Genomic DNA, 23,287 nt, shown 5'->3' on the forward strand with positions numbered 1-23,287 from the left:
CGTCCTTAGGGACATCTTTCTGACATAACACCCCGTAGCCTGTTACGGAGCCCTTCTAAATATAGTGCAGCGACTTTTTAAAAGCCGCACGCCGCTTATGGCGCATCATGAGATCCACGTCATGCATGGTACTTGATAGGGACCAGGGACATGGGATAAGACGCCCGTCCTGTTCTGGAGCGCATACGGTTAAAAGACGTTTTGGCATTGTTTTCAGTATTGGGCACCTGTTTGCTGCTCAAGCGTCTCTTGTTGCTCCCCACTCCAATCTGATTTTCGCGTGATTAGAGCGAAAAAAAAAGTTTCCTGCCGAGATGTTGGCTGATCGCTACATTGAAATTTCCTTATACGTGTTCCAGGTTTCAATTTACACTGAACGTGTATTTGTTTGTGCTGGTCATAATAATTTACTCTAAAACTTTCATCAGCCCTCCTAGCGAAGGTCACTGATTCTTGCCCTCAGACTTTCTCTAACAACAAACTTATATCAATCAACACCGAAGAGGTGTCAGAATCCACTCTGTTGGGCCCTCAAGGTACAAAATTATGTTACAAGACCAAACACAAAAACAGTCCCACCCTCGGGAGTTGTCCAACAACCCATCGCTGACGCTTGTCACTGGACAATCACAAATGCACGGACAGCCACCGCAGATTTTTGCTTCCCCATACGCGTCCTTCTCTCACCAACTCCCCAACGGCGCGCAAATCATCAACGTTCCGATGTCTCAGCAGGTGCCCGTGTCGCCCACCACGCCGTTCGACGTGAATTACGCAAAGGGAATGTTACCAAGACAGCTTCTGGTGAGCTCGCCGTTCATCCAGTCGCCCATGGCCCCCGGTCAGGCGCCTTCTCAGTCAGTGCACGTGGACCGTGCATCCACAAGAAATTCTCAGTCCAGCATTCCTACCGAAAACAACGCTCACCACCAAATCTCGCACCGAGGGGAGTTTCGCCGAAGGTCCTTTTCAAAGCAGCTCAAGTCCAATCTCGCACAGGCGGCCAGAGCTCCGAAAACAACAGAGTCGTCAGAGTCGTCAGAACACGAACACGAAGAGTTTGAAACACGCTCGCTGCGGGTCATCAACCTAAGGTCGGACATTGGGCTCACCGATGTTCTGGACTTGATTGAATACGGCCCTATAGAAAATTGCTCTTTTGAACTGACGCCTCATTCGAACAACAACAAAGCAATCATCCTCTCGTTTGTGAAACGTGAAACCGCCTTCAACTGCTATTCCGAGCTCAGAACCATACTGGACGAGCTCCGCGGTGTGCTCGAGTCTCCTGAAATGGAGCTGCTTCCGGCAAAAAACGTGCCCTTGCTGCCTGCTGTCCAATCGGCCATAGAGAACGATGGCGCAACCAGGGCCGTCTGTCTGAGCAACCTCCCTTCAGGCCTTCCGTTGAGGCTGGTTTACCAGGAGCTCGAAATGCTGGGCCCTATAGAGCATATCAAGTACGCTCCGAACAAAAACGCGGCTTTTGTCCACTTTACATCAATCTCTACGGCTATCAAGTGCGTTGAGCAGCTTTCATTGAGCGAAACAATCCTGTCGACCGCCAAAGTGTTCTATAGTAAAGAAAAGAACGCTACCATTCGCCAATCAAACGGAACTGCCAACATCGAGTATGATTTTGAGGACGATCAATACTCCGACTTTTACTCCACTCCCTCGACGTCGTTCTCTTCTCCCCAAAATGCCAATATTGCACTCCAGAATCTTAGCCGGCAGGCGACTGAAAATACCGTTTACGGCCCTCACTATATGCAGTCCCTGCCCACGCCCATTCTCCGTCCATCATACCCGCCACAAGGAGAATTTGTTGACTCGTACAATGGTATGGTGTATTCGCAGCAATCGCTGCCGGATCTCACGGATCTGACGCTTTGCAGCAACGGTTCTGTCACTAATTATTCGCTCTCAGCGCGGGATACTGCTGAAGCCTCATCGATACAATCCAAAACGCACTTCAGACAATCGAACGTTGGAAATCGGACTATCTATCTGCGCAACATTCACAGAGAAACTACAGCAGAAGAAATATGCAACACCGTCAGAGGAGGTCTGCTGGAGTCCATAAAGCTGATCCCCGACAGACATATCTGCTATCTGTCCTTTATAGAGTCCGGCTCTGCTGCGCAATTCTTTGCTACCAGTACCAAAGAAAAAGTGGTGATTCACGGCAGAAGAGTCAAAGTGGATTGGGGAAAGCATTCAGGGCCCATAAGCTCACGTGTGCTCCAAGCCGTCGAAAAACATTCAGCTTCAAGAAATCTCTATATTGGAACAGAACTAGTGTCCGAGGGGACACAGGAGGAAGACCGCCCAAAAATACCCGACGCGGACACTCTTCGACGCGATTTCTCGATATTTGGAGAGATTGAGCAGATCAACTTTTTCAGGGATGGACAATGTGCATTTGTGAATTTCCTAGACATCTGCTCTTCGATCAATGCTGTAGAGGATTTCAATGGTGAAGGAGGTGATGCTGTCCACGCTTCTTTTGAGAACAGATACAAAGCTTTTAAAATCGCTTACGGGAAGGATCGTTGTGCCAATCCCCCAAAGTCTAAGAAAAACAAAAATCGCAATAGAAAGAAGAACCAGAATGATTCCAAGGAGAGTTTCAAAAAATCATCCGAAGACGTGTCCGTTACAGACGACGATGCACTACGCAAAGTTCCTGCATTGAAAAGTATAGGCATATCCTCCAAGATGTATGAGGAGAAACATGCCATTGTGTCTCCTGTGATCGAAGAAACCGATGACGAGGCAGGCGAGACCAGGGATGAATCCCGGTCTCACTCCAATGATTCAAACGTAGAGATCATCACCAACAAAGCTGATACGCTAAAAACTTCAAAGGAGACGCCCAAAATCAACAACTTGCTGCAAGAATGCAGCCTTTCGAACTCTTCTTCTGAAAGCATTCCAAAAGCGGTCCCGAAGACCTCGCAAAAGTCGAATGCATCCGGAAACAGGTATCGTGTTCAAAGCAATTGTTCCAGATCGTCATCAAACAATTCAATCAATTACTTCAACCATTCAGAGCAGTATCCTCCACAACCGCAAGTCCAATACCATCCCTTCTACCAGCAGCCATCTTTAATGTACCAACAGCAATACGCCTTTTCCTACCAGCCTCCTCCAAGTGCAGGCATCGCAAGACACAATTCCCCCAGCTCCCGCAAAATTTTGTATCACGAACCTACCTCACCTGCTGCGCAGAAATTTCTGTATTTGCAGCAGCCGACCAGGTCGCAACAAATTTACTACAACTATCCGGAGTATTATAGTTATCTCCCCCAAGAGAGCTTCTACATGGAGAGCCGCGACGATGACTCGGATTTAGGTCCGCAGGTTGAGTCATACAATTAGAAAACCGCTGACTATTTATAATAAACCCTAATGAATCACGACATTAAATATGTATTTACAGAGTTCAACGTCGCCCGGCTAGGGTTGATCTCTTTGTCTAAGGAAATGAGCTCTATGAGGTGCTTTCTGATCCGAGACTTGTCAATATTTTGTGTCTCAGTAGATAGCAGACACAAAATCACTCCGACCGAAAGGTCGCAGCCTGTTCCGCATAGAACTAGTATACGCTGCTTTGCGCTAAAGGCAGGTATTACTTCCTTCATAATGATGGGCAACTTGTTCCGCAGCTCTTTTCCTGATTTCTTCGAACCAGAAGTCAGGGGTAAATGTAGAAATACTGGCTTTTCGTTCCTGTCACGTGACACAATTGTCACTTTTTCGTCCAGCACCACGACGAGATCGTAATTCGGCAACGATTGAATGCATTGCGTCGCGAGCTTCGCTTTGAACAATCTGGGCCGCACTTCAAGGAGATTTGTATAAACTTGGGCTGAGCTAGCCTCTTTTGATCTGATGGACATGATAAAGTCCTCAAGCTCCTCATCCGTGCGTTCTCTTTCCCTAAAGTAGTCCAAATGATTCCATAGAAGTTTTGGCGTCAGCCCGTTAGACCAAAGTTCATGGTCATCCGCAGCTCCCTGAACATACAGGAAATTGTCCATGGATAAGGTTCCATCCTGGCATTGAAAACTGGCTGTCACGAGGTATATGGGAATGTAGGGTAGCTGATCGAGAATCGGGGCTTCTGAAGGAAGTTTGGAATGAGGAGTGATCCAAACCGGTTTCAAAGGCTTGTCGAAAAGCTTCTTCAGCTGCTGCTGGCTGATGACGTCCAATCGTCGAGCTTTTTCAACCAGCTGTGGTAGCTTTTCGCATATACGTATATGTTCTGAGCGTGCAATGGTTTTGAGAGGTGAAAAGAGTTCTGTATCATTACGGCCATCTCTTATTGCGTTCAGTACTGCGCACCAAATAGGAATAGTCTTGCTCAAAGAGTCTGGAATTTTCTTGCCCCGTCTGGTAGAATCTATTATCAACACGCCTTTATGATGTGCTATCAATGGTAGGAGATGAAAGTTCAGTCGCCTTGTGCTAAAGTCCCAGTTATTGTTATGGCCATCTGTGGACTTGAAGTAGCACGTCTCGGCCATATATTCTGGAGGAACGTACCATGATCCACATCTTTCGTTGGCTACCACTGGGAAAGGGTAGACTTTTGCAACTTTTAGAACAAACTGAGAATCATATAAAATAGAGTGAATCCTGTTCCTTGATGAACGATACTCCTTTCGCAGTTCTTTGTTTATCAAATTGAATTCTCTATTAATATCTAAATTCATGCAATTAAAAAAAAATATCTTGAAAACTTAAAATCTATCATGTCTATAAGATACATAAAGGGGAATCTATTCAATTTAGCCTCCGCTCCTGCAAGCGAACCACTCTATCTTGCACACGCTTGTAATTGCCTCGGTGTATGGGGTGGAGGGATTGCAGCCGAATTCAAACGTCAATTTGCATCCACTTACAAAGTGTACAATCAGCACTGTCTCCAATATCAGGCCGAGCCAGAAAATTTGCTGGGTACTGCATTGGTTATCCCTGCGAGCCACCAAGACAGGGGCTTTGTGCCCGGAACGGGAGAAAAGCTTTCTGTTGTCTGCTTGTTCACAAGCATAATGGGTCAAGAGTCCTCTGAGGAGATTGCCGAATATACGAGGCTGGCTTTGAATGACCTGAAACGTCAACTGGATGAAACCAAACAGAAGTATACACTAGCCATGCCCAAAATCAATGCTGGAATATTTGGTGTTCCCTGGAACCTGACAGAACAGGCCATAAAACAAGCAGGAATCGACTGTATGGTCTATGAGTTATGATTGCTTAAATAATGCTGAAATAAATTATCACTCGCAGTGTACGAGAAACCTTTGAAATGGTCGGACTCATCTGATGCAGCGGGAATGTTGATCGGCTGGGCTTCAGACATTGTGAATGTCTGACTCGTGAAAATGGCGTCAAAGTTCTCGGCTTTCTCTGGATCTGTAATCGTTGGAATTATGGGGGCAGGAACTTTTCTGTCGCAAAGATCTTGCCATTTGAAGTAGCGGAAGAAGCGATGTTTCGTAAATTTGGACCATTCTGAATCGACGTCCAGCCTTTTTTGGGAATTCTTGTTGAGCAATTTGGCCAAAAGATCTCTGGCATCCGAGGTAAGATAAAATGGATATTTGGGTTTCTGTTTCAAGATCCGCTCGATAATGGTTTTATGATTATTCCCGGTAAATGGAGGCGACCCAGTAAGTAAGTCAAACATCACACATCCCAGTGACCACCAGTCTGTCTTCACTCCATACTCGTCTCCTCTCACAACCTCTGGGGAGCAGTACTCTGGAGTTCCTATAATCGAGTTGCACCAATTCTCTGAGCTTTTGTCAAGCGGCTGCTTTGCTAACCCAAAATCGGTCAGCACCAAGTAGCCGTCCTTATCCAGGAGACAATTTTCAGGTTTCAGATCTCTATAGACGGCCCCCATTTCATGAAGATGTCTAAGAGCCAGAGCCATCTGTGCCACATAGAAGGACGCACTTTTCTCGTCTAGGAATCTGCGCTGAGATAAGTGCTGGAAAAGTTCACCTCCGGGAATGTACTCTAGAATTAAATACAGCTTTTGATCGTCATGAAGAGCATAGAACAATTTAACAATGTTCTGATGTGACGAAATGGAAGCAAGTATCGTTCTCTCTGAAAATGTGCGCTCGTAAGTTTTGGAGTTCACCACGATTGACGCCTTTTTCAGCTCCTTTTGCGCGAATAGATGACCCGTGTGTCTGTTTTTCACTAGAAGAACTTTGCCATATGCTCCTTGGCCCAGGACCTTCAAAGGGAGGAAGTCAGAAACCGAAACCTTTGTATTCACACTCTCATTAATCTCAGGAACTTCTAGGCAAACACTGTCTATTTCAGAGCCGACAGACATCCGGCGCAAAACGCTCGAACGTCGTCTGGAGCTCATGATTTAGATTCTTTATTTGGCTTTTTTTTTTTCTTGATTTTCTGATAAATCTGAAACATGTACGATTATTCGGACATTATCGTCGAGGAGCCTGTCGAGCCCTCTCCACTGTGCCAGATCCTTTACTCTGACGAGTTCAAGCACCTGATTGGCATAGCTAAAGCTTTGATGCGCAGCAACGAGCATTCGGAGAGAGCTTTGGAGATCACCGAAAAAGTGATTGAGAAGGTGGCTGCACATTATACGATCTGGTCGTACAGACTTTCGATTGTCAAGGGCCTTGAAAATTACTCTCTTGACAAGGAGCTCGAATGGTGCGGACAGATTGCTCTGAACAATCCTAAGAACTATCAGATCTGGCATTATCGTTCCCTAATCATTGAGCTGATACTCGAGCGAAATGGCAATTTCGATTTGAAGCAAGAGTACCCAATCCTTGAGCGAATGCTGGACCAGGACTCTAAGAATTACCATGTGTGGTCTTACCGTAGATGGCTTGTCAAGAGATTCAATTTGTTCAGAGATACAGACGAGCTCAAATATACAGAGAAAATGTTGGAGGAAGATGTAAGAAATAATTCCGCGTGGAATCATCGATTTTTTGTGCTTTTCGGCGACAAAAAGACCCTCACAAACGATCATGTTCAGAGAGAGATCTCGTACGTCACTTCTAAGGTTGATATCGCGCCTACCAACCCGTCATCATGGAACTATCTCAAAGGAATATACACCCAGCTGGGTTTAGATATCACCAACTTGCAACCTCTCGCAACAAAATACTCTGACCTGGGTGCGGTTCATTCACAATACGCATTCGAGCTGCTTGCGGAGATATTCGAAAGGCAAAAGCTGTTTGACCAAGCAATCAATATTTATGCTTTATTGGAGGAAAAAGATAGTATACGAAAAAGATACTGGAGATGGAGAAGCAGCCGTCTCAATTTCTAAGCGCGCGGAGTCTTTCAGATAGTTTATCTTCTTCACGAGGGGTCTCAGTGGTTGGAAGCGAGGGCGTGGCATCCACGTTGGTGTCACCAATCTTGTGCTTCAACTCCAGTCCGGCCTCATCTGCGATTTGGCTCATCAACTGGTCCACCTGATCCTGTGGCTGGCTCACAGCGTTCATGTCGTTAGACACAGTTTCGTAGTAGTTTGTACTACTTTCAAGGTCCTCAAACTGTTCCTCGAATTTATCCATCACCATTGTAATTTTTTCTAAATTCATGGTCTCCATTGCTTTGTCCATGCCTCTGACGACATGTGCCATATTGTTTGTAACAGATCTCATTGTAACAGCAGTTTGAATTCGCGAAGCAACCGCGTCTATACGCGAGGCAAGTCTCAACAGGTTTAAACGCTCCTGGCCTTTGCGGATGGCGTTTTGAGCATAGATCTGAGCAATGTCGTTGTTTCCTTGTATCAGTGCTTTCTTGACTTTATTCTTTTCCGCTTGCTCTTCTTTGCCAGTCTTTATCGACTGTCTTGTCAGCTGCTTTGCAGTGAATTTCAGTTGAAAAAGGGATTCTACTTGTTAGTAGGTCTGGCAAAATGCACACTTACTCTCTAATCCTGACATCAGTCTCGATCTTTAAATTGATACTTTTTTTTTCGCCTTTATCTACAATTTACACAGCCTTGTCTTGTCTGCTCAACTTGATTTTGACTACCTTCTCGTCGAGGATCGACGTGTGGAATTCCGAAACCTATTTGACACAGTATAGGTCAGATAGCCTTCAGCGGCTTTGGTGGTTGTGTAAAGCCACCCTTTTTGATGTACTTCTCCACAGTCGAGACTGAACTACGGCTTCCGATCACAAATCGATCTTTGCCTGTGTTGGCTTGTATCAGTAGGATACGAGGGCCTCTAACGTTAATATAGCTGCCGTTACCAATGATAGTATCAAATAGGGACTGCTGTTTTCGATGGAGGTTATTCCATCCCCTGTAAATGAGTTCCTTCGCCTTGGAAAAAACGCTTTCCTCTTGATGTGTATCAATCACTCTAACCTCTTCTTCCTCTTCAGCCTGTAAATGCTTATCTAGAATCTGAGAAACAAAGTAACCATCCTCTAAGTCTTGTATTTGGCCTATGGAGGCCGCAAACAAATTGTCTTTTTTGACTAGAATCTCTTCATCTTCATTAAGATTCACTCTGAATATGGAGCCTTCCCCCACGAGGGAGACATATCCGCGCCCGGCAACATGCTTGTATCCGGATGAAAACGTTCCAGTAAGACCCGGGGTAGAATTTTTGGGTAGACCAAATTTCCGTACCCCTGCTTTTGAGACTGACCTTGGGAGCTTTTGAATAGTGATTGTTAGCGAGTTGCCAGTGTAGGCTTGAACAGAGTCACGATTAAAGAGAGCCCAGTCAACAGATCCATCTAGCGACAAAGTACAGAACGTCTTAGAAGTTTTCGATCTCCGAAATACCGAAGTGCTGTCGTAGGCTGAAACTAACAATGTCACGGGAACAGTGGAGATTAATCTTTGATATAGAGATGTATGTCCACCATATGCAAATCGTTTCAATGGCTCTTGCGCTTCCAATCTCGATTGAACAATATCTTTCATGCTAGCTTTGGTCTCTGTGGCCGTGAAGAGCGCCATCAATGATCCACGCTTCACATGGACTGGCACAGAAGGTGGAACAGTAAGAGAAAGGGTGGATTGAGTTTGGCCTATTGTATCAAAAACAGCCTCGCTAGGCAATCGGTAATAATCTGAGGAAAGCTCGAGAATATGACTGGAAACAGGCGACTTGTTAGGCTGCTTCTCGTCTACAACAATGTTGGAAGCCTTGTGAATGGATAGATTACGCTTCAGCTGTCCACGCAACAATGCATTGGCAAGCGCATGTTTCCTCACCATTTGTTTTTCTCCAATCATTTATTCAAAAGAGCGGAATTATTTTGATTTGATCGAGGTGCGAGGAGTGCCAGCACCAATTCTGTAGTTTTCAAGATCAACTAGCACTCCTTCTTTGAATGAATCAAATACAAAGCTAGCATCAACAATTGGACGAACTTTCTCCTCAGAATCATATGATGCCGCCATTTGGTTCTCCAGCTCTCTGACTCTATCCTCGTAGGGATCTATTGCCACGACGTACCCAGCGTGTCTCCAGTCGTCACTAATTTTTCCTCCTCCAGCTACCACCAGGCTCCTGTACATCTTGTACCTGTTTTCGTTTCTCCATAGCAAGTGGAAGCGCACACCATGGAAAGCAAAAAGTCGTGTTATTTCACTGGTTTCCGGAGTGTCATCTGAAGTTGGTGTTATGCCTTTCTCGTAGTTTCTTTCAACAAGTTCTGCGAAAGTCGGCAAGGTAAAATCAACATATACGCTATCACCATACCTATCAACATTGCGCTTAGAGCGTTGCCAAAGCTCGGGGTCTGCAGCTGTAATGTGCGAGGGCTCCAAATTAACCAGACGATTCATAAGGATACAATCATCGCACCATTTCGCCTTGAATATATTATAAGTTTGTCGGAGCTCTAGAATGTCTATTGTGAGCTTGTCCGCCAAAATAATCAATTTTTGCTCGGGACTAAGTATGGCATTGGGATTTCGTACAACAGTTCCTCCGTAGCTTTGTAAAATCTGGCCCAACTCGCTTATCTTGCAAAGCTCACCTCTGAACATGCAATCCGTCATAATGCAGAAAACGTAGTTTTTAAATAATTGACTAGAAGTATCCACGTTGTTCGTGTAGCCTCGGTTGATTCGCTGAATGATGTCGTCCTTCTTGGTAGCTAGTTTTCTTTTTTTGGCTAAAGTGTGGCTAGCCTCATAATCACGCTCTAGTTTGGAGTTCTGGTACGTTTCTAGCGTATCTGCGGTCTCCCACGTTTTATCCTCTCTGATCCTGGTACAATAGGCAGCGTACAGCGTGGACCCTGTCGCATAATTGTTTTCCGCTTGCACGCTGATTGAACTCGACTTGACTTCAATCACCACAGACTCTTTTGGGTCAATCCACATCAAAGGTGTTTTCTTTCCAAACTTAACATTTATCGGTTGTTCCTTACTCCATTGACGCCACTTTCCAGCCGTCATCTGCTGAATTTTGCGATAGTCATCAACAGAGAACCCGTTGGAGATTCCACAAAGAGTTGTGAAGCTGTCGCTGGTTTCAGTGTCGCGTAATGCACATATGTAGGTTGTCTTTGCTGCTGGTATCTGTCCAACGATAACAAGATCAAGGTTCTCACCATACTCGTGAAGGTATTCGGGCTTGACTTTAATCCAGGTGTCTGTAGTGTAGTTTCCGATCTCGTATCTTGAATTGGGATCCTTTAACACCAAGCCTTCAAGATCTTTACGTATAGCTGCTTTGAGACTATTCTCGATATCTTGTCCCGTACTTTTGATCTCATAAGGCACCACCTCAACACGATGGCGAACAGTTTTCATGACTCTCTCTAGAGCCTTTTTTCGGTCCATCAACTTGTAGTCCTCCAATGAACACCCGTTGAGATGAAGAATGTCAAAAACCATGTACAATGGACGAGGGTCATCTTTATTTTGGGAGTTCAGATCTTTCAGAGCCGTCGGTTTGAGAGTAGAGAATGCAAGAGTCATATTCTTTACAGGGTCATAGCTGACCATTTCTCCATCCAGAATACAGTTTTGCACACCGTCAACTATCGCATCTTTCAAAAATGGTGAAATGCATCCAACAAAGCTCGGATCAGATGACCTACCATAGATAGAGGAATAGTCGATCGCGTTTCTGCTGAAAAACCTGTATTCGTATCCATCAGGGGCTTTTGCGACGTGTAGTTGAATCCTTTCACCATTATACTTTTCTTCGATGAGAAATCGCCCCGAGAATTTCTGGGCTACCGAATCATAATCGAGGTGTAACCGTTTTGCTCTCTGAGGAGTGAAGGGAAACATAGGTTTCGAATGCTTTTCCTTAGATTCAAGTCTGATTTTCGGGTCTGTGAGGCCCCAAAATACAAATTTCAGATCGTGAGTCAGATCGAAGACATCTAATGAGTCCGGGTGCCAACAATACATGAACAGTTTGTCGCGGCGAATAGGGTTAATTTTGAGAACAATTCTAAAGAAGAACCGAAGCTCCGTATTGTTCATCTTGTCTATGACCTCCTCCAACACTTTTGATTTGCTCTCCGTATCAGAATCAGCCAGCTCGTGCAGCTTATCAAGATAAGCGTTCACGTCATCAACGGTCAATTGTCCTGTCAACTTGTCAATGCGACGTTTACTGATAATGTTGCTGAGCAAATCTGCAAACTTGAGGGAGGATTGGAGTTTGTTGAATCCTATTTTCTTCCAACCAGCAATCTTTTTATAATCTTCATTTTCCTTCGAAATTCGCATGATCCGACAGATTATAAATCCCAACCTAGTCTCTTTTGTCATATAGACCCTAGTTTTGTCTTTGGCAGCTAAAACGAGACGTGCAACAGGAAGAATGTCTTTCCCCACAGTTGTTCTGTATTTGCGAAGAAACTTTTCGATAGTGACTCGCGATTGATATCTTGCAAGGTGCCCTTGACCTGGATCATTCAGAGGCACAAACAACTCGTTGACTAAATCCAAAAACTTAGGAGATGGGCCGTGGTTTTGAGGCCTCTCAAGAGGACCAAGCGGATCAAAGAGACCACTCATCGGGATATCAGAGCATCAAAGATTAGATTATGCCTGGAGACTATGTCGCTTCCAAATAGAGAATACAAATTAAAAAAATATTGCCCCCTTACACCGTATTAAAAGCATCTAAATTATAAACATCTTTCTAGCGAACAACGTAACGCATTTTACAAGGGCTCGTTCAGTTTATTTGTTATACAAATTGCTCCGTACAAATAGGGCAACCTCATTTGATTTCAATTCGTCTCGCTCAGGAAACTATCTTAAGATGGCTTCTCCAAACCCGCTTGCATTCGAAGCCGCCACAGCAGCCCAAGAGGTGGCAGCCAGTTACGTGACCCAGCATAAACCGCGCAAAAACGACAACATCAACTTCGCCAATTTCAATCAGGACTTCTCGTGCGTATCAATAGGATACTCCAACGGCTATAAAATCTACAACTGCGAGCCATTCGGACAGTGTTACTCCAAATCAGACGGTAGTATAGGAATAGTGGAGATGCTTTTCAGTTCCTCCTTGCTCGCAATAGTAGGAATGGGAGAACAACACTCGCTCTCGCCCCGAAGGTTAAAAATCATCAACACCAAAAGGCAAACGACAATTTGCGAACTGACATTTCCCGGAGCCATATTGGCCGTGAAACTCAACCGTGAACGACTGGTGGTCTTGCTCGAAGAAACCATCTACATCTACGATATCAACAATATGCGCTTACTACATACCATTGAGACGCCGCCCAACCCGAACGGTCTGATTGCATTATCTCCTTCAAGCGACAATAATTACCTTGCTTATCCATCTCCGCAAAAGCTGGCACCCAACCCGCAGACAGAAATGGCTTCCCATTCGAACGGACAGACGGTGAGGAATGGAGATGTAATTATTTTCGATGCGAAAACCCTACAGCCAACAAGTGTCATCGAGGCACACAGGACGTCCTTAGCGGCAATAGCGCTGAGCAAAGACGGCTTACTCCTTGCCACAGCGAGCGACAAGGGCACCATAATAAGGGTCTTTTCTGTGGCCACGGGTATCAAATTGTATCAATTTCGAAGAGGAACATACCCAACAAAAATATACTCGCTGGCTTTCAGTCCTGACAATAGATTTGTGATTGCAAGTTCAGCTACAGAAACTGTTCACATTTTCCGTCTGGGCGAGGAAGAGGCTGCCAATACGATAAAGTCAGCAAACAAAAAAGCCCGGCTTACGAAAAGCCAAGCCCCAAATCCTCTGGAGACGTCGCCAGATATATATCCACACAACCAGCATACCAGTTCCGACGAGGACGAGGAACTGAATGAGGACGAGGAACTGAATGAGGACGAGGAGGATTTAGACAGAGATGAAGACGACGACCTTGAAGACGACGCACACGTGCCAGTGTCACTACAGCGTGGCAGGTCGTCGTCTTCTACCGGCTCTTTCCACAGCTCGGAGTCGATCACCGACAAACTGAAGGAGCCCCTAGTGGACAATTCTCGGAAGTCAGTTGCAAGAATGCTGCGTCGCACATCCCAAAGCCTAGGCCGAAAAGCTGCGGAGAAGATGGGAACGTACCTGCCTCCAAAGTTCTCCTCTATATTGGAACCGAACCGGCACTTTGCATCGCTGAAAGTGCCTGCTTCCAAGGAGACAAAGACCGTTGTTGGAGTTGGGGGCAAGATCTGGGACGACTTGATTCCCAGCGTGTACCTGAAAGATGATGCTAACTCTATACCTGAGACGTCCGAAGACCTGGTGAACAAGAAGCTGGTGCACATCATGGTAATCACTAGCGAGGGCTTCTTCTATAAGTTTGGGCTCGACCCGGAAAGAGGAGGCGACTGCGTGCTTCTGCACCAGCAGAGTCTCTTTGGCTAGACTGTCAAACCACGCTGATAATACAATCTATACTAGATACCGGGCTAGATACGGCAAAAATGAAATAAGTATACACACAATTATTTTTCGTCAGACCCCTGGCTTGAGGGTGCCCCAGGATATTGGTATCCTGTTTGGTATTGGGACTGCGGAGCGGCGACGGATGATGATTGCGGCTGTTGCTGGCCGTAATAGCCATTGTAGTAGTAGTTGGATCCTGGTTGTTGGGAGGTGGTTGCGTAGGAGTAGCCAGACTGGTTAGCGGAGAGACCAGAAGCGGCGGAAGACGCGGCTGGTCCCGACGAAACCGACGGCTTAGACGAGAGCGACAGTTGTCCGACTTGACTGGTTGGCGTGCCCTGTTGGATCACTTTCTCTATGTCTTTGACAAACAACGGATAGAGCAGATCAATGATACCTTCTCTCTCGGCCATGGCCAGGGCTCTGTCGAAGGGGATCCACACACCTTTCAAATGCATCGAACCGATCTTGACGACGTGTCTGGTCTTCTCTGACTTGAGGATCCCGTCTCTCCTTCCTCTGGTCATCTTGGCGACGTTTAGCAGCTTGGTGCCGTTTATCATGCTGTTATCAGCCCGGCGGACCACACTGACACCATTGGCTTCGACCTGGTAGCACAAGGTTTTTTCGTCTTCCCACATGGTGGTTGTGATTTTCGGACGGATGCCCGGAGGCTGGATCTGCCCCACGGAAGGACTCACAGGCGGATAGTTCACAGAACTGTTCCTGGAGTGGGAGGACGCGCCTGAAGCCACATTTGGCTTAGATGACGGATTAACCCCCGTGCTTGGAGGAGGCGGCAGACTGGTGGACGTGGACCCCGGTCGTGGATACGCACCGTACAGCGGGTACGACGAGGAAGGGTAGTTTCTGTAGGAAGAGGCGTACCCAGCCTGTTGAGCCGTGCCTGTGGCCTGGGGTTGGGCTTGGTAACCTTGTTGTGGGTAGTAGCTCGAGTAGGACGTCGACGAGTATGGCTGCATGTACTGCTGAGCCTGCTGCGCCTGCTGGTGCCCAGGCTGGTGGTAGTCGTTCTCCTGTGGGTGGTGAGAGTAGGAGAACTGTGTTGTTGGATACAATGGCAAGCCGTACTGTTGTTGTGCTGCGGCAGACGGGGTCGACTGGGGCTGGGAATAAGCCGAGTTAGCCATTGAGTAGTCGTAGGGCCTTGTGGACTGGGATTGGGGCTGGCCGTATCCGGAGTACTGGGAGTACTGGTAATGGGGAACAGAGTACTGGGAGTACTGGGAAGGCACTGTTTGGGGTGTATTGCTGGAGGAGGAGATGGACGGAATGACGTTTGAATGTTGTGGCCCTGTAGACGACTGGTTGTTCGCCGGGGTGGAGGAGGGATTATTGTGAGATTCAGACGACATGGGGCTTGACTCAATCTTTAGAAGGATTGTTTTTACCTTTACTATTTTATTTTTCCTGCTGAAAGAATTAATCTAAGTATGCGTATGCACTTGATGGCTTTACTCTCTGCATGCAGACGTATGTAGGATTATGTGGGCAGTGTGTTGGAGTGCGCGTTATACAGGGCAAAGCTGTATGTTTTTGATAGGTGATGCTGTAGAGAAGCTGTGCGGGTGAGGCAAAGTCGCGCTCTGGCGAGCCGGCTCTTTGGCCATGTCAGCCCTTTCGATGGCGGACGCCAACTTTAGTACCGTACACGACTCGTTTCTGATTGCTCAGAAGCGGAAAAACAACGACTTTGGTGCGAGGAGTAATCCATTTTCTCTCGATTCTACGTTCCCCACCGGAATGCTATTTCAGTAAAACAGGTGCGAGGTGTCTTTGCAATTTTGCTCTATATTTTTTCAAAGTACAAATATAGTAGACCGTAGTGGAACTTGAGGTCGTAGAAGATCTTGTCTACTCTCTTGTAGCCCGGAACGGCGGCAGTTTTCAGAGACTCCACCCCCTCATTTTTATTGCCGTCCTGCTCCTCGACGTAAACCACACAGAACTTGCCCGGACGCAAGATCTGTACAACCTCTTTGAGCAGCTCACATCTGGCCTTCCCTGGATAATTAGTTTCAAACGATGCATATGACCAGCCGGATTCGGGAGTGATGTGGAGAGTATAATAGTAATTATTATCCAGGATGCTGTTAGACGAGAATCCGCATGGAGTAAATGCATACGCATCATGTTTGATGTGTGCATAGCCACTGAAGATCTTATCTAGTCCACTACGGGCCATCATTTTTTGACCCAGTAGGTGCCCATAATCCTGCGTGACGGGGTCCATATCGGGACATTCGTTCTGATGTTTAGACAGCTGGAACATGTCACTGGACACAGGGTCCAGCTCAGTCATAAGTAACTCGAATGTCTCATCATTCGAGGCGCCAGCACCATTGCTGATACATGGAGATAAAGGATATCCTATTTCCTTAGTGTCCTTTGGCAAGGAGCTGCTGTCATCTGCCTCTCCGTTTAAATAGAGATACCAGTGGTCTTTGGACAAGTCTCCGACAACGTAGGATTTCGCTTTCGAGGCGGAAAAGAACTTGCTCAGCCACTGCAGCTCATTGTTCCAGTTTCGGTGGATCTCATTTTGTTTGTGCGGGAACATGAAGCTTCTTCTCGAGTAGAAGATTTTGTGGATGGACTTGAAATTCTCATGGACATATCCACAGTACTCCACCACCATTTCCAAAAGTTTGGAAAGGCAGAACAGAGTGGTGGTGGTTCCGCAAGTTTTCAAAATCATTTTGTGAGGAAAAACGAACAAGGACGACTCAGATAGCAGGTACGCGTCCATGTCTTCGGTTGCTATCTTGGACAGAATCTTGCAGCTGACTAGATCCAGCATTTCTTCGACTCCTTCTAAGGGAAGATCCCGAAGCGTTCCCTTGCGGAACACCGATCCGACTGAGGCCTCAGTATCGCAAAACCAGATCTCAAGCAGTTTTTCGGGACCCTCAAAGGCGTTGGTCGAATCCAAGGAAACGGAAAGATCGTGGTTGATGAATTCGGAATACATTGATGGCGCCATGGTGTTGAATAGAAGTGAAACCCAAACAATCAATATACTAGCTCTACTTTTTATCTGGGTTTGGCGGGTCTGTTGAATCTGAAGGCCAATTCTCTAGGCATATGAGCAGTGGAAGCTTGACAACAAGAAAAAAAGATGAAAAAAAATTATGATAGGACGGAATTTATGCACTTCCTGCTTCCATGGTGTTCCATAGGGTTGCCAAAGATTAGAGTACTTGAAGAGGGGGATGTTCGGGAGCTAAATAGCGTGAAACGCTGCTCGAAAACTTGAAGTGCTGGCAGCAGATTCGATGGTTCGAGTTCGAGGCGCCAGAAGTCGACCTGTGAACACCGGTTGTCGTTCGTGACTATTCCTATCAATTACACCTCGCACCGATAAACTCACAAATTCCTAAATTTGGATTTACTAGGCGATTGCCGCGCTAGTTCGTGGCCGGGTAACCAGCAAAACCATGATCCGTTAAATCGGAGTTTAGGTACAGCAGGAGCTTGATTCTCTTCTCCTGATACCCGAGGCCGCTTCCCTAAGTAGGGGCCAAGCTCAGTCCCTCTTCATAACTGGCAGGGATAAAGGGTTTAAAATCTTTCCTACTACTATAAAAACCAGCTCCTGGTAAATACTTTTCAATTTTTTTCACCATGTCTGAGCTCTCTCACCCGATGATCAAAGATGGCTGGTTCGCCGAAGTCAGTGACACTATGTGGCCTGGTGAGGCTATGTCACTGAAGGTGAACAAAATTCTCTACTCTCAAAGATCCAAGTATCAGGATGTGCTGGTTTTTGAGTCTTCGAACTATGGTAACGTTTTGGTTTTGGACGGTGCGATTCAGGCCACTGAGAGAGACGAGTTCTCATACCAGGAGATGATTGCTCATCTTGCACTGAACTCGCACCCAAATCCTAAGAAAGTGCTTGTTATTGGAGGCGGAGACGGTGGTGTTTTGAGAGAGGTTGTTAAGCACGAATGCGTCGAGGAGGCGGTCTTATGTGATATTGACGAGGACGTCATTGCGGTGTCCAAAAAGTATCTGCCTGAGATGTCCAAGTCGTACTCTCATCCAAAGGTCAGAGTGCATATTGGAGACGGATTCAAGTTTCTTGATGACTACAAGAACTGTTTCGATGTGATTATCACCGACTCTTCAGACCCTGAAGGGCCAGCCGAGTCTCTTTTCCAAAAGCCCTACTTCGTGCTTTTGATGGAGGCATTGACAGAAAAGGGCGTCATCTCGACCCAGGCAGAGAGTATTTGGCTTCACTTGAACATCATCAAGGATCTAAAGAAGACGTGTAAGGATGTCTTCCCTGTCGCTGAGTACGCCTACTGCACGATTCCAACCTATCCATCGGGGCAAATTGGCTTTATGGTGTGCTCCAAGGACCCGAATGCTGACGTGACGAAGCCATTGAGAAGCGTTGACGAGGAGACAGAAAGAAAATTGTACAAGTACTACAGCAGCGACATTCACAAGGCTGCATTTGTGCTGCCAAACTTTGCCAGAGAGGCTCTGCAGTAACGGTTTATATAGTTCTATATATGCCACTGGCGAATGTATTATTTTCTAGCTTCTTGCAGCACGTCCCTCAGTTGGCTGATCAAGGTTTCGTTTTCCTCCTTGGTTCCGATGGTGATTCTTAGGCAGCCCTTGCAGCCCAGCTCCTTGCCTCTAAATCTCACCACCACATTTTTTTGCTCGGCAAGCGTAAGGTAGACTCTGTTCGCTATTTCGTTGTCCGGTTCGCCCTCTTTATTGAGGATTTCCACAAGAACGAAATTGGAGTCCAGACCTCCAATATTTCTTCCCACTCCAGGTAGTTTGGCAAGCTCGTCAACAACGAGCTGTCTCTGTTCTTTGATAAGGTCAACTCTCTGTCTCATTCTTGCAAGAGCGGCTTTAGAAGTTGCTCTCAGAGCAACGGAACTCGTCAGATTGCTGATGTTATAAGGGTACTTCATCGAGTTGAGCAGCCGAGACACCTCAGGGGTCGAGAAACAAATACCCAGGCGTATACCAGCCAGTCCAAAAGCCTTAGACAGGGTTTGAAGAACGACAAGATTAGGGTATTTGTTGACGAGAACAGACACAGAGCTGCCAACTTCGCAGAAGTCGACGTACGCTTCGTCCACCACGATCAATCCGTTCCATGTGGATTGCTGCACCTTGGTGAGCAGTTCCTCGAGAAGTTCCGGTTTTATCTGGACTGCGGTCGGGTTGCCTGGGGACGTGATGTAGACCAGTTTGATCGACGGATCTTTTTCAAGCTGGTCCAAGATGAGGTCTGGCTGAATTTGAAACGTTCTCAGGTCCAGAGGCACCTTGACAATCTCAACGTCATTCACAACGGCACAGATACTGTACATCCCGTAGGTTGGCGGACATATGAGCATTTTTTCTTTTCCCGGTGCAACTATACATCTGATAAGGGCATCGATGGATTCGTCAGAGCCGACGCCAAGACACAGATTCGAGACATTTAAAGACGCTTTCTGGCCAGCAACAGTAGGGATTTTCACAGAGGCCGAGCTCAAAGAGGCCTCAGAGTTCCTGAAGTCGCAGATCTGTTGCTTCAGTTGCTCTTGATGTGGGTCGGGGTATCTGTTCAGTTCCAGAGCAGTCTCGCTGTCGGTCAAGTCCGGCACAGAAGGCCCATGTGTATTCTCATTGGCATCCAAAAGAATACCAACCTTGTAATCGTCTCTTGCACAACGGTACGGCTCTAGCGTGAGGATGTTGGGACGGGCAATCTTGGTGATATCAAACATGACGGTGAGTCAGAAAAAGATTAAGAGTGTTTTAGTAATGCCACGAAAAAATTAGACATGCTATTTGCATGGACTGGATCTACAGCATATCACAGTTAGTCAAATCTGAATTCCAGAAAATGCCTGAAGACCAAGAACAGATAGAGGGAGAGGCACTGTATAAGATCGTGCGAAGCTTTTTCGACGAGCCCCTCACAGTCGAAAAGGATCAAAAAACCGTCGAGATCCAGACTTCTCCCATTCTTGTTGATAAGCTCACAACCATCCAACTGCGCCAATGTCTGTCTCTTGTGGACAAGAACTTGGGTGAGACAATGACTCTTGTCTATGGAAAAGACTGGAAGTCAGACAAGGTGGAAGAGATGCGTGACCCTGGTTTGGTGTATTTGTTGCTTCATCACGATACAGAGTTCGTAGGATTCATTTCCATCAAGGCGGTCGAGGACAATGAGTCTCATGTCCTGTACATCTATGAGCTACAGATTGTAAGGAACTATCGACGCATGGGACTCGGATCAAAGCTTCTGGGCATTTTGGACCAGATCGTTGAACTAGTCAATTCGGATCCTGCGTACACCAGCAAGTTTGGCAAGCTAGAAGGGCTTTCACTCACGGTCTTTAGCAGCAACGAAGGTGCCAAAAAGCTTTATTTTTCAAAAGGTTACCGAATCGCATCGCATTCACCTGCAGTCAGATATTTGCGAAACCGAAAAATTCAGCCCGATTATTTTATCTTGGTGAAAAACAAAATTTAGTGCTTCTTTATCGAAGATGATCATTCTGAGCGATAAGCTTATAAAGCAACTGTTGCAAGGACTGGATGTCCCACAAATCCAAGAGTTTCAGGATGTGCTTGTGGACTCTCTGATAGACTACCAGATGGACCACTCGTTGATCCCCCCTAGGATAGTTACCACCACTCCATATGCGACGCACCTGTTTATGGCTTCGACGGGCGAGACAGTTGGAATGAAAGCTCTGACAGGCTCCAAACAGGGGTTCACAGGAGTGACTACTATATTGGACAAGGAAGTCGGCTTTCCCACTGGTATCCTCAACGCTGCTACCTTGACCGCTTTCAGAACTGCTCTTTGTACGAGTCTTGCTTTGGTCAAGACTTTCCCTATTGGATCTGTCGGAGCATTCAAGGAAACGCTTATCTGCATTGGAGTCGGCGCACAAGGGAAGTGGCACACGAGATTGGCCTTGATCCTCTACCCTCAGCGCTTTGATAACGTGGTTTTTGTCAACAGATCTGTGGATAAAGCTGAGGCGTTCGCTTGCGAGTTCCAGTCGGATTTCCCGTCGATAAAGTTCCAGGCGGCAAAGATTGGTAGCAAGGATCTGAAAAGCTACTTCGAAAAAGCATCATGCATTTTCGGCTGTGTTCCAAGTACTGAACCCACCATCCTTAAAGACTACGTGGTGACCAACTCTGTGGAGAAAGTTTTTGTTGGAGCTATTGGGTCCTACAAGCCGCACATGATCGAGATCGAGGGGGAACTGCTCAAAGCTTCCCTATCGTCAGATACGAAGGTCCTGGTTGACTCGAGCAGCCATTGTTTGGAAGAAGCTGGCGAATTCATCCAAAACGATATCGGCGCATCTTCCCTGATTGAGATATCCGAGCTTTACATGGATTCTGAGAAGGGTAGGGAGCAACTGGCAAAAATGGCAGCTGCAAAGGTTGTCATCTGCAAGATTGTTGGCCTGTGTATCATGGATGTCTCGGTTGGTGCCCACGTGCTCGAGAAGGCCAAGGAACAGAACATTGGCGTCGTTCTCGACGACTTCTAGATAAAAGATAGACGCGTCGACCGACGCGATTTTTTGACGGAGCATGTTTCGTCCAAAAAGTATCAAATATTTTTCAGTGTTTTCAGTAACTCGATGTTTCCTCGAAAAATTGGTATTGTCCGCAACTATTCGCGGGCTCTACGATTGGTCAGGAAGGGCGAGGATAAAAGGGCGTCTGTCATTAACTATGATGATATGAGCGTCCTGAAAAATTATTTGAATGGGCTCGATCTAACGTTACTTCAACCGCAAGAAACCGAACTTATTCCGAAGTTCAAGCATACAGGCCGTAATCTGATATCCGTTATGAAGTCGTCGTTAGGTCCATACGAGTCAACAGAAGTTAAGCCTGTGGAGCCAGGTGCGCACAAGGCCATCACAAATGATCTCAAGCGTTTGAGAAATCTCTTGCATTCTCCAAAAGACAGAGAGCTATACGAGTTCTTGAAAAGATTATCGACCACGGGCCGTTTCACGCTCTTGGTTAGAGAGTTGTCTCCCCTTGAAGTGTCCCTAATTGTGAGACGCCTGGCAGCCCTCATGGACCGAGTTATCAAATGGTATATCTTGGAACTGCAGTATATTTCGAGAATCAGTCAGGACGCCGATCTCGATCGAGTCTTGAAAACGAAAACGGAACTGTACTCTTCCATTTCGAGAATATTCCGCAAAATTCAGGAAAGCTGCGAACTGGCCACCATAGATTACGAAAACATGGTTAATTTCCACGCGCACAATTTACGATATCGTACGGCTATTAAGCTTATCTCTGAGATTGAAGGGAAAATATTAAAGGGTGCAGAAAATCTAAAGCTTACAAAATCCCTGTGGATCAATAAGCTCAAGATACTTGGGCGTGCAGATGAGAAAGCCTGGCGCATCAACCGGTACCATTATAAAGAGGCAGAAATGGAACCGCTCCCTGAAAACTACGTTTATCCGCACCATGGTAGCAGCGTGCAGCAATTGCTACAAGAGCTCAACAATTCTGGACTCCAACTAGACACTGACCTGTATGAAACGATCATTCTTAGTCTTGCAGGCGCGGGCGAACTAGACTACCTTCAGTCTTTGATAGACCAGGTATGGGGAATTGGCGGTGAGGCCAACGGCAGCGTCGAGCGCGGTTCTGCATGTTTTCCAACTTTTAGTCTGCTAGAAAAGATTATTGTTGCATTCACCTACAATGGACAGTTCACGAGAGGATTGCTTATTTGCATGACCCTGATTGAAAAATACCAGCTGGATCTGAGGTATTCCCATAAATACTGGACGGGAGTTCTTCGTGCTTCTGGAGTGACAACTAACAACATATACAGAGACATCCAGACCAAGCTATGGGAAAGGGGAGTTGACGAAGAAATGTATAAAGGAGAGTTTGAGCTCCAGCATGAGATATTTGACCTGTTGTGGAGGAGCGCGATGAGTGTGCTGGAGACTCCGTCGAAGGATATGATTAAAGTTCGCTTACGATATGCCAGCTTGGAATCGCTAGTGAAAGATGTTCCCCAAATTCACGAACTCGCCGTCAATGAATACAAAAATGCCTCTGCTAGTGAGGCCGCATACCGTGAAAGTTTATTGCTTCGATACCTCAATATCTGTCGTGTGAAGTTTGTTCAACAGAGGAACTTTTACGAGGCAGAGATGCTCATCAAGAAATTCTCCATGAACCAGAGGATGGAGAACGCTCTCCTTTTCAGGCTTAAGCGGTCTCAGCAGAGATACCTTCGCGAGACGACGGTGAAAAAGGCAGAACAACGCATTATGGAAGATGAGGACGAGGATGGGTTTGGTATTTGGTAAATA

The 23,287-nt window shown here is 46.3% G+C and overlaps 14 protein-coding genes across 14 annotated transcripts; 7 read left to right on the plus strand and 7 right to left on the minus strand.

The window, feature by feature from the left end:
* Positions 1–546: 546 nt before the first annotated feature.
* KL911_002186 (uncharacterized protein) lies at positions 547–3,384 on the plus strand (the record flags this gene model as incomplete). The annotated part of the gene is made up of 1 exon (XM_043197227.1): positions 547–3,384. The coding sequence occupies one exon, from the start codon at positions 547–549 to the stop codon at positions 3,382–3,384; it is 2,838 nt and encodes a 945-aa protein (XP_043055191.1).
* Positions 3,385–3,419: 35 nt separating this feature from the next.
* Positions 3,420–4,724, minus strand: KL911_002187 (uncharacterized protein; the record flags this gene model as incomplete). The annotated part of the gene is made up of 1 exon (XM_043197228.1): positions 3,420–4,724. One exon carries the CDS (start codon positions 4,722–4,724, stop codon positions 3,420–3,422), a length of 1,305 nt encoding a protein of 434 aa, XP_043055192.1.
* Positions 4,725–5,251: 527 nt separating this feature from the next.
* Positions 5,252–6,400, minus strand: KL911_002188 (uncharacterized protein; the record flags this gene model as incomplete). The annotated part of the gene is made up of 1 exon (XM_043197229.1): positions 5,252–6,400. One exon carries the CDS (start codon positions 6,398–6,400, stop codon positions 5,252–5,254), a length of 1,149 nt encoding a protein of 382 aa, XP_043055193.1.
* A 57-nt stretch (positions 6,401–6,457) lies between these two features.
* Positions 6,458–7,348, plus strand: KL911_002189 (uncharacterized protein; the record flags this gene model as incomplete). Its single annotated transcript, XM_043197230.1, has 1 exon — positions 6,458–7,348. The coding sequence occupies one exon, from the start codon at positions 6,458–6,460 to the stop codon at positions 7,346–7,348; it is 891 nt and encodes a 296-aa protein (XP_043055194.1).
* Positions 7,349–8,122: 774 nt separating this feature from the next.
* KL911_002190 (uncharacterized protein) lies at positions 8,123–9,271 on the minus strand (the record flags this gene model as incomplete). Its single annotated transcript, XM_043197232.1, has 1 exon — positions 8,123–9,271. One exon carries the CDS (start codon positions 9,269–9,271, stop codon positions 8,123–8,125), a length of 1,149 nt encoding a protein of 382 aa, XP_043055195.1.
* Positions 9,272–9,307: 36 nt separating this feature from the next.
* KL911_002191 (uncharacterized protein) lies at positions 9,308–12,043 on the minus strand (the record flags this gene model as incomplete). The annotated part of the gene is made up of 1 exon (XM_043197233.1): positions 9,308–12,043. The coding sequence occupies one exon, from the start codon at positions 12,041–12,043 to the stop codon at positions 9,308–9,310; it is 2,736 nt and encodes a 911-aa protein (XP_043055196.1).
* Positions 12,044–12,293: 250 nt separating this feature from the next.
* On the plus strand, positions 12,294–13,889 carry KL911_002192 (uncharacterized protein; the record flags this gene model as incomplete). The annotated part of the gene is made up of 1 exon (XM_043197234.1): positions 12,294–13,889. One exon carries the CDS (start codon positions 12,294–12,296, stop codon positions 13,887–13,889), a length of 1,596 nt encoding a protein of 531 aa, XP_043055197.1.
* An 80-nt stretch (positions 13,890–13,969) lies between these two features.
* On the minus strand, positions 13,970–15,286 carry KL911_002193 (uncharacterized protein; the record flags this gene model as incomplete). The annotated part of the gene is made up of 1 exon (XM_043197235.1): positions 13,970–15,286. The coding sequence occupies one exon, from the start codon at positions 15,284–15,286 to the stop codon at positions 13,970–13,972; it is 1,317 nt and encodes a 438-aa protein (XP_043055198.1).
* Positions 15,287–15,720: 434 nt separating this feature from the next.
* On the minus strand, positions 15,721–16,914 carry KL911_002194 (uncharacterized protein; the record flags this gene model as incomplete). The annotated part of the gene is made up of 1 exon (XM_043197236.1): positions 15,721–16,914. One exon carries the CDS (start codon positions 16,912–16,914, stop codon positions 15,721–15,723), a length of 1,194 nt encoding a protein of 397 aa, XP_043055199.1.
* Positions 16,915–17,555: 641 nt separating this feature from the next.
* KL911_002195 (uncharacterized protein) lies at positions 17,556–18,434 on the plus strand (the record flags this gene model as incomplete). Its single annotated transcript, XM_043197237.1, has 1 exon — positions 17,556–18,434. One exon carries the CDS (start codon positions 17,556–17,558, stop codon positions 18,432–18,434), a length of 879 nt encoding a protein of 292 aa, XP_043055200.1.
* Positions 18,435–18,472: 38 nt separating this feature from the next.
* KL911_002196 (uncharacterized protein) lies at positions 18,473–19,681 on the minus strand (the record flags this gene model as incomplete). Its single annotated transcript, XM_043197238.1, has 1 exon — positions 18,473–19,681. One exon carries the CDS (start codon positions 19,679–19,681, stop codon positions 18,473–18,475), a length of 1,209 nt encoding a protein of 402 aa, XP_043055201.1.
* Positions 19,682–19,749: 68 nt separating this feature from the next.
* Positions 19,750–20,436, plus strand: KL911_002197 (uncharacterized protein; the record flags this gene model as incomplete). The annotated part of the gene is made up of 1 exon (XM_043197239.1): positions 19,750–20,436. The coding sequence occupies one exon, from the start codon at positions 19,750–19,752 to the stop codon at positions 20,434–20,436; it is 687 nt and encodes a 228-aa protein (XP_043055202.1).
* Positions 20,437–20,452: 16 nt separating this feature from the next.
* Positions 20,453–21,478, plus strand: KL911_002198 (uncharacterized protein; the record flags this gene model as incomplete). Its single annotated transcript, XM_043197240.1, has 1 exon — positions 20,453–21,478. One exon carries the CDS (start codon positions 20,453–20,455, stop codon positions 21,476–21,478), a length of 1,026 nt encoding a protein of 341 aa, XP_043055203.1.
* A 93-nt stretch (positions 21,479–21,571) lies between these two features.
* KL911_002199 (uncharacterized protein) lies at positions 21,572–23,284 on the plus strand (the record flags this gene model as incomplete). Its single annotated transcript, XM_043197241.1, has 1 exon — positions 21,572–23,284. One exon carries the CDS (start codon positions 21,572–21,574, stop codon positions 23,282–23,284), a length of 1,713 nt encoding a protein of 570 aa, XP_043055204.1.
* Between the last annotated feature and the right edge of the window lie 3 nt (positions 23,285–23,287).

This window comes from Ogataea haglerorum (genome assembly GCF_019207285.1).
Source record: "Ogataea haglerorum isolate 81-453-3 chromosome Unknown 81-453-3_NODE_5_length_632335_cov_97.011461, whole genome shotgun sequence".
Taxonomy (NCBI): domain Eukaryota; kingdom Fungi; phylum Ascomycota; class Pichiomycetes; order Pichiales; family Pichiaceae; genus Ogataea; species Ogataea haglerorum.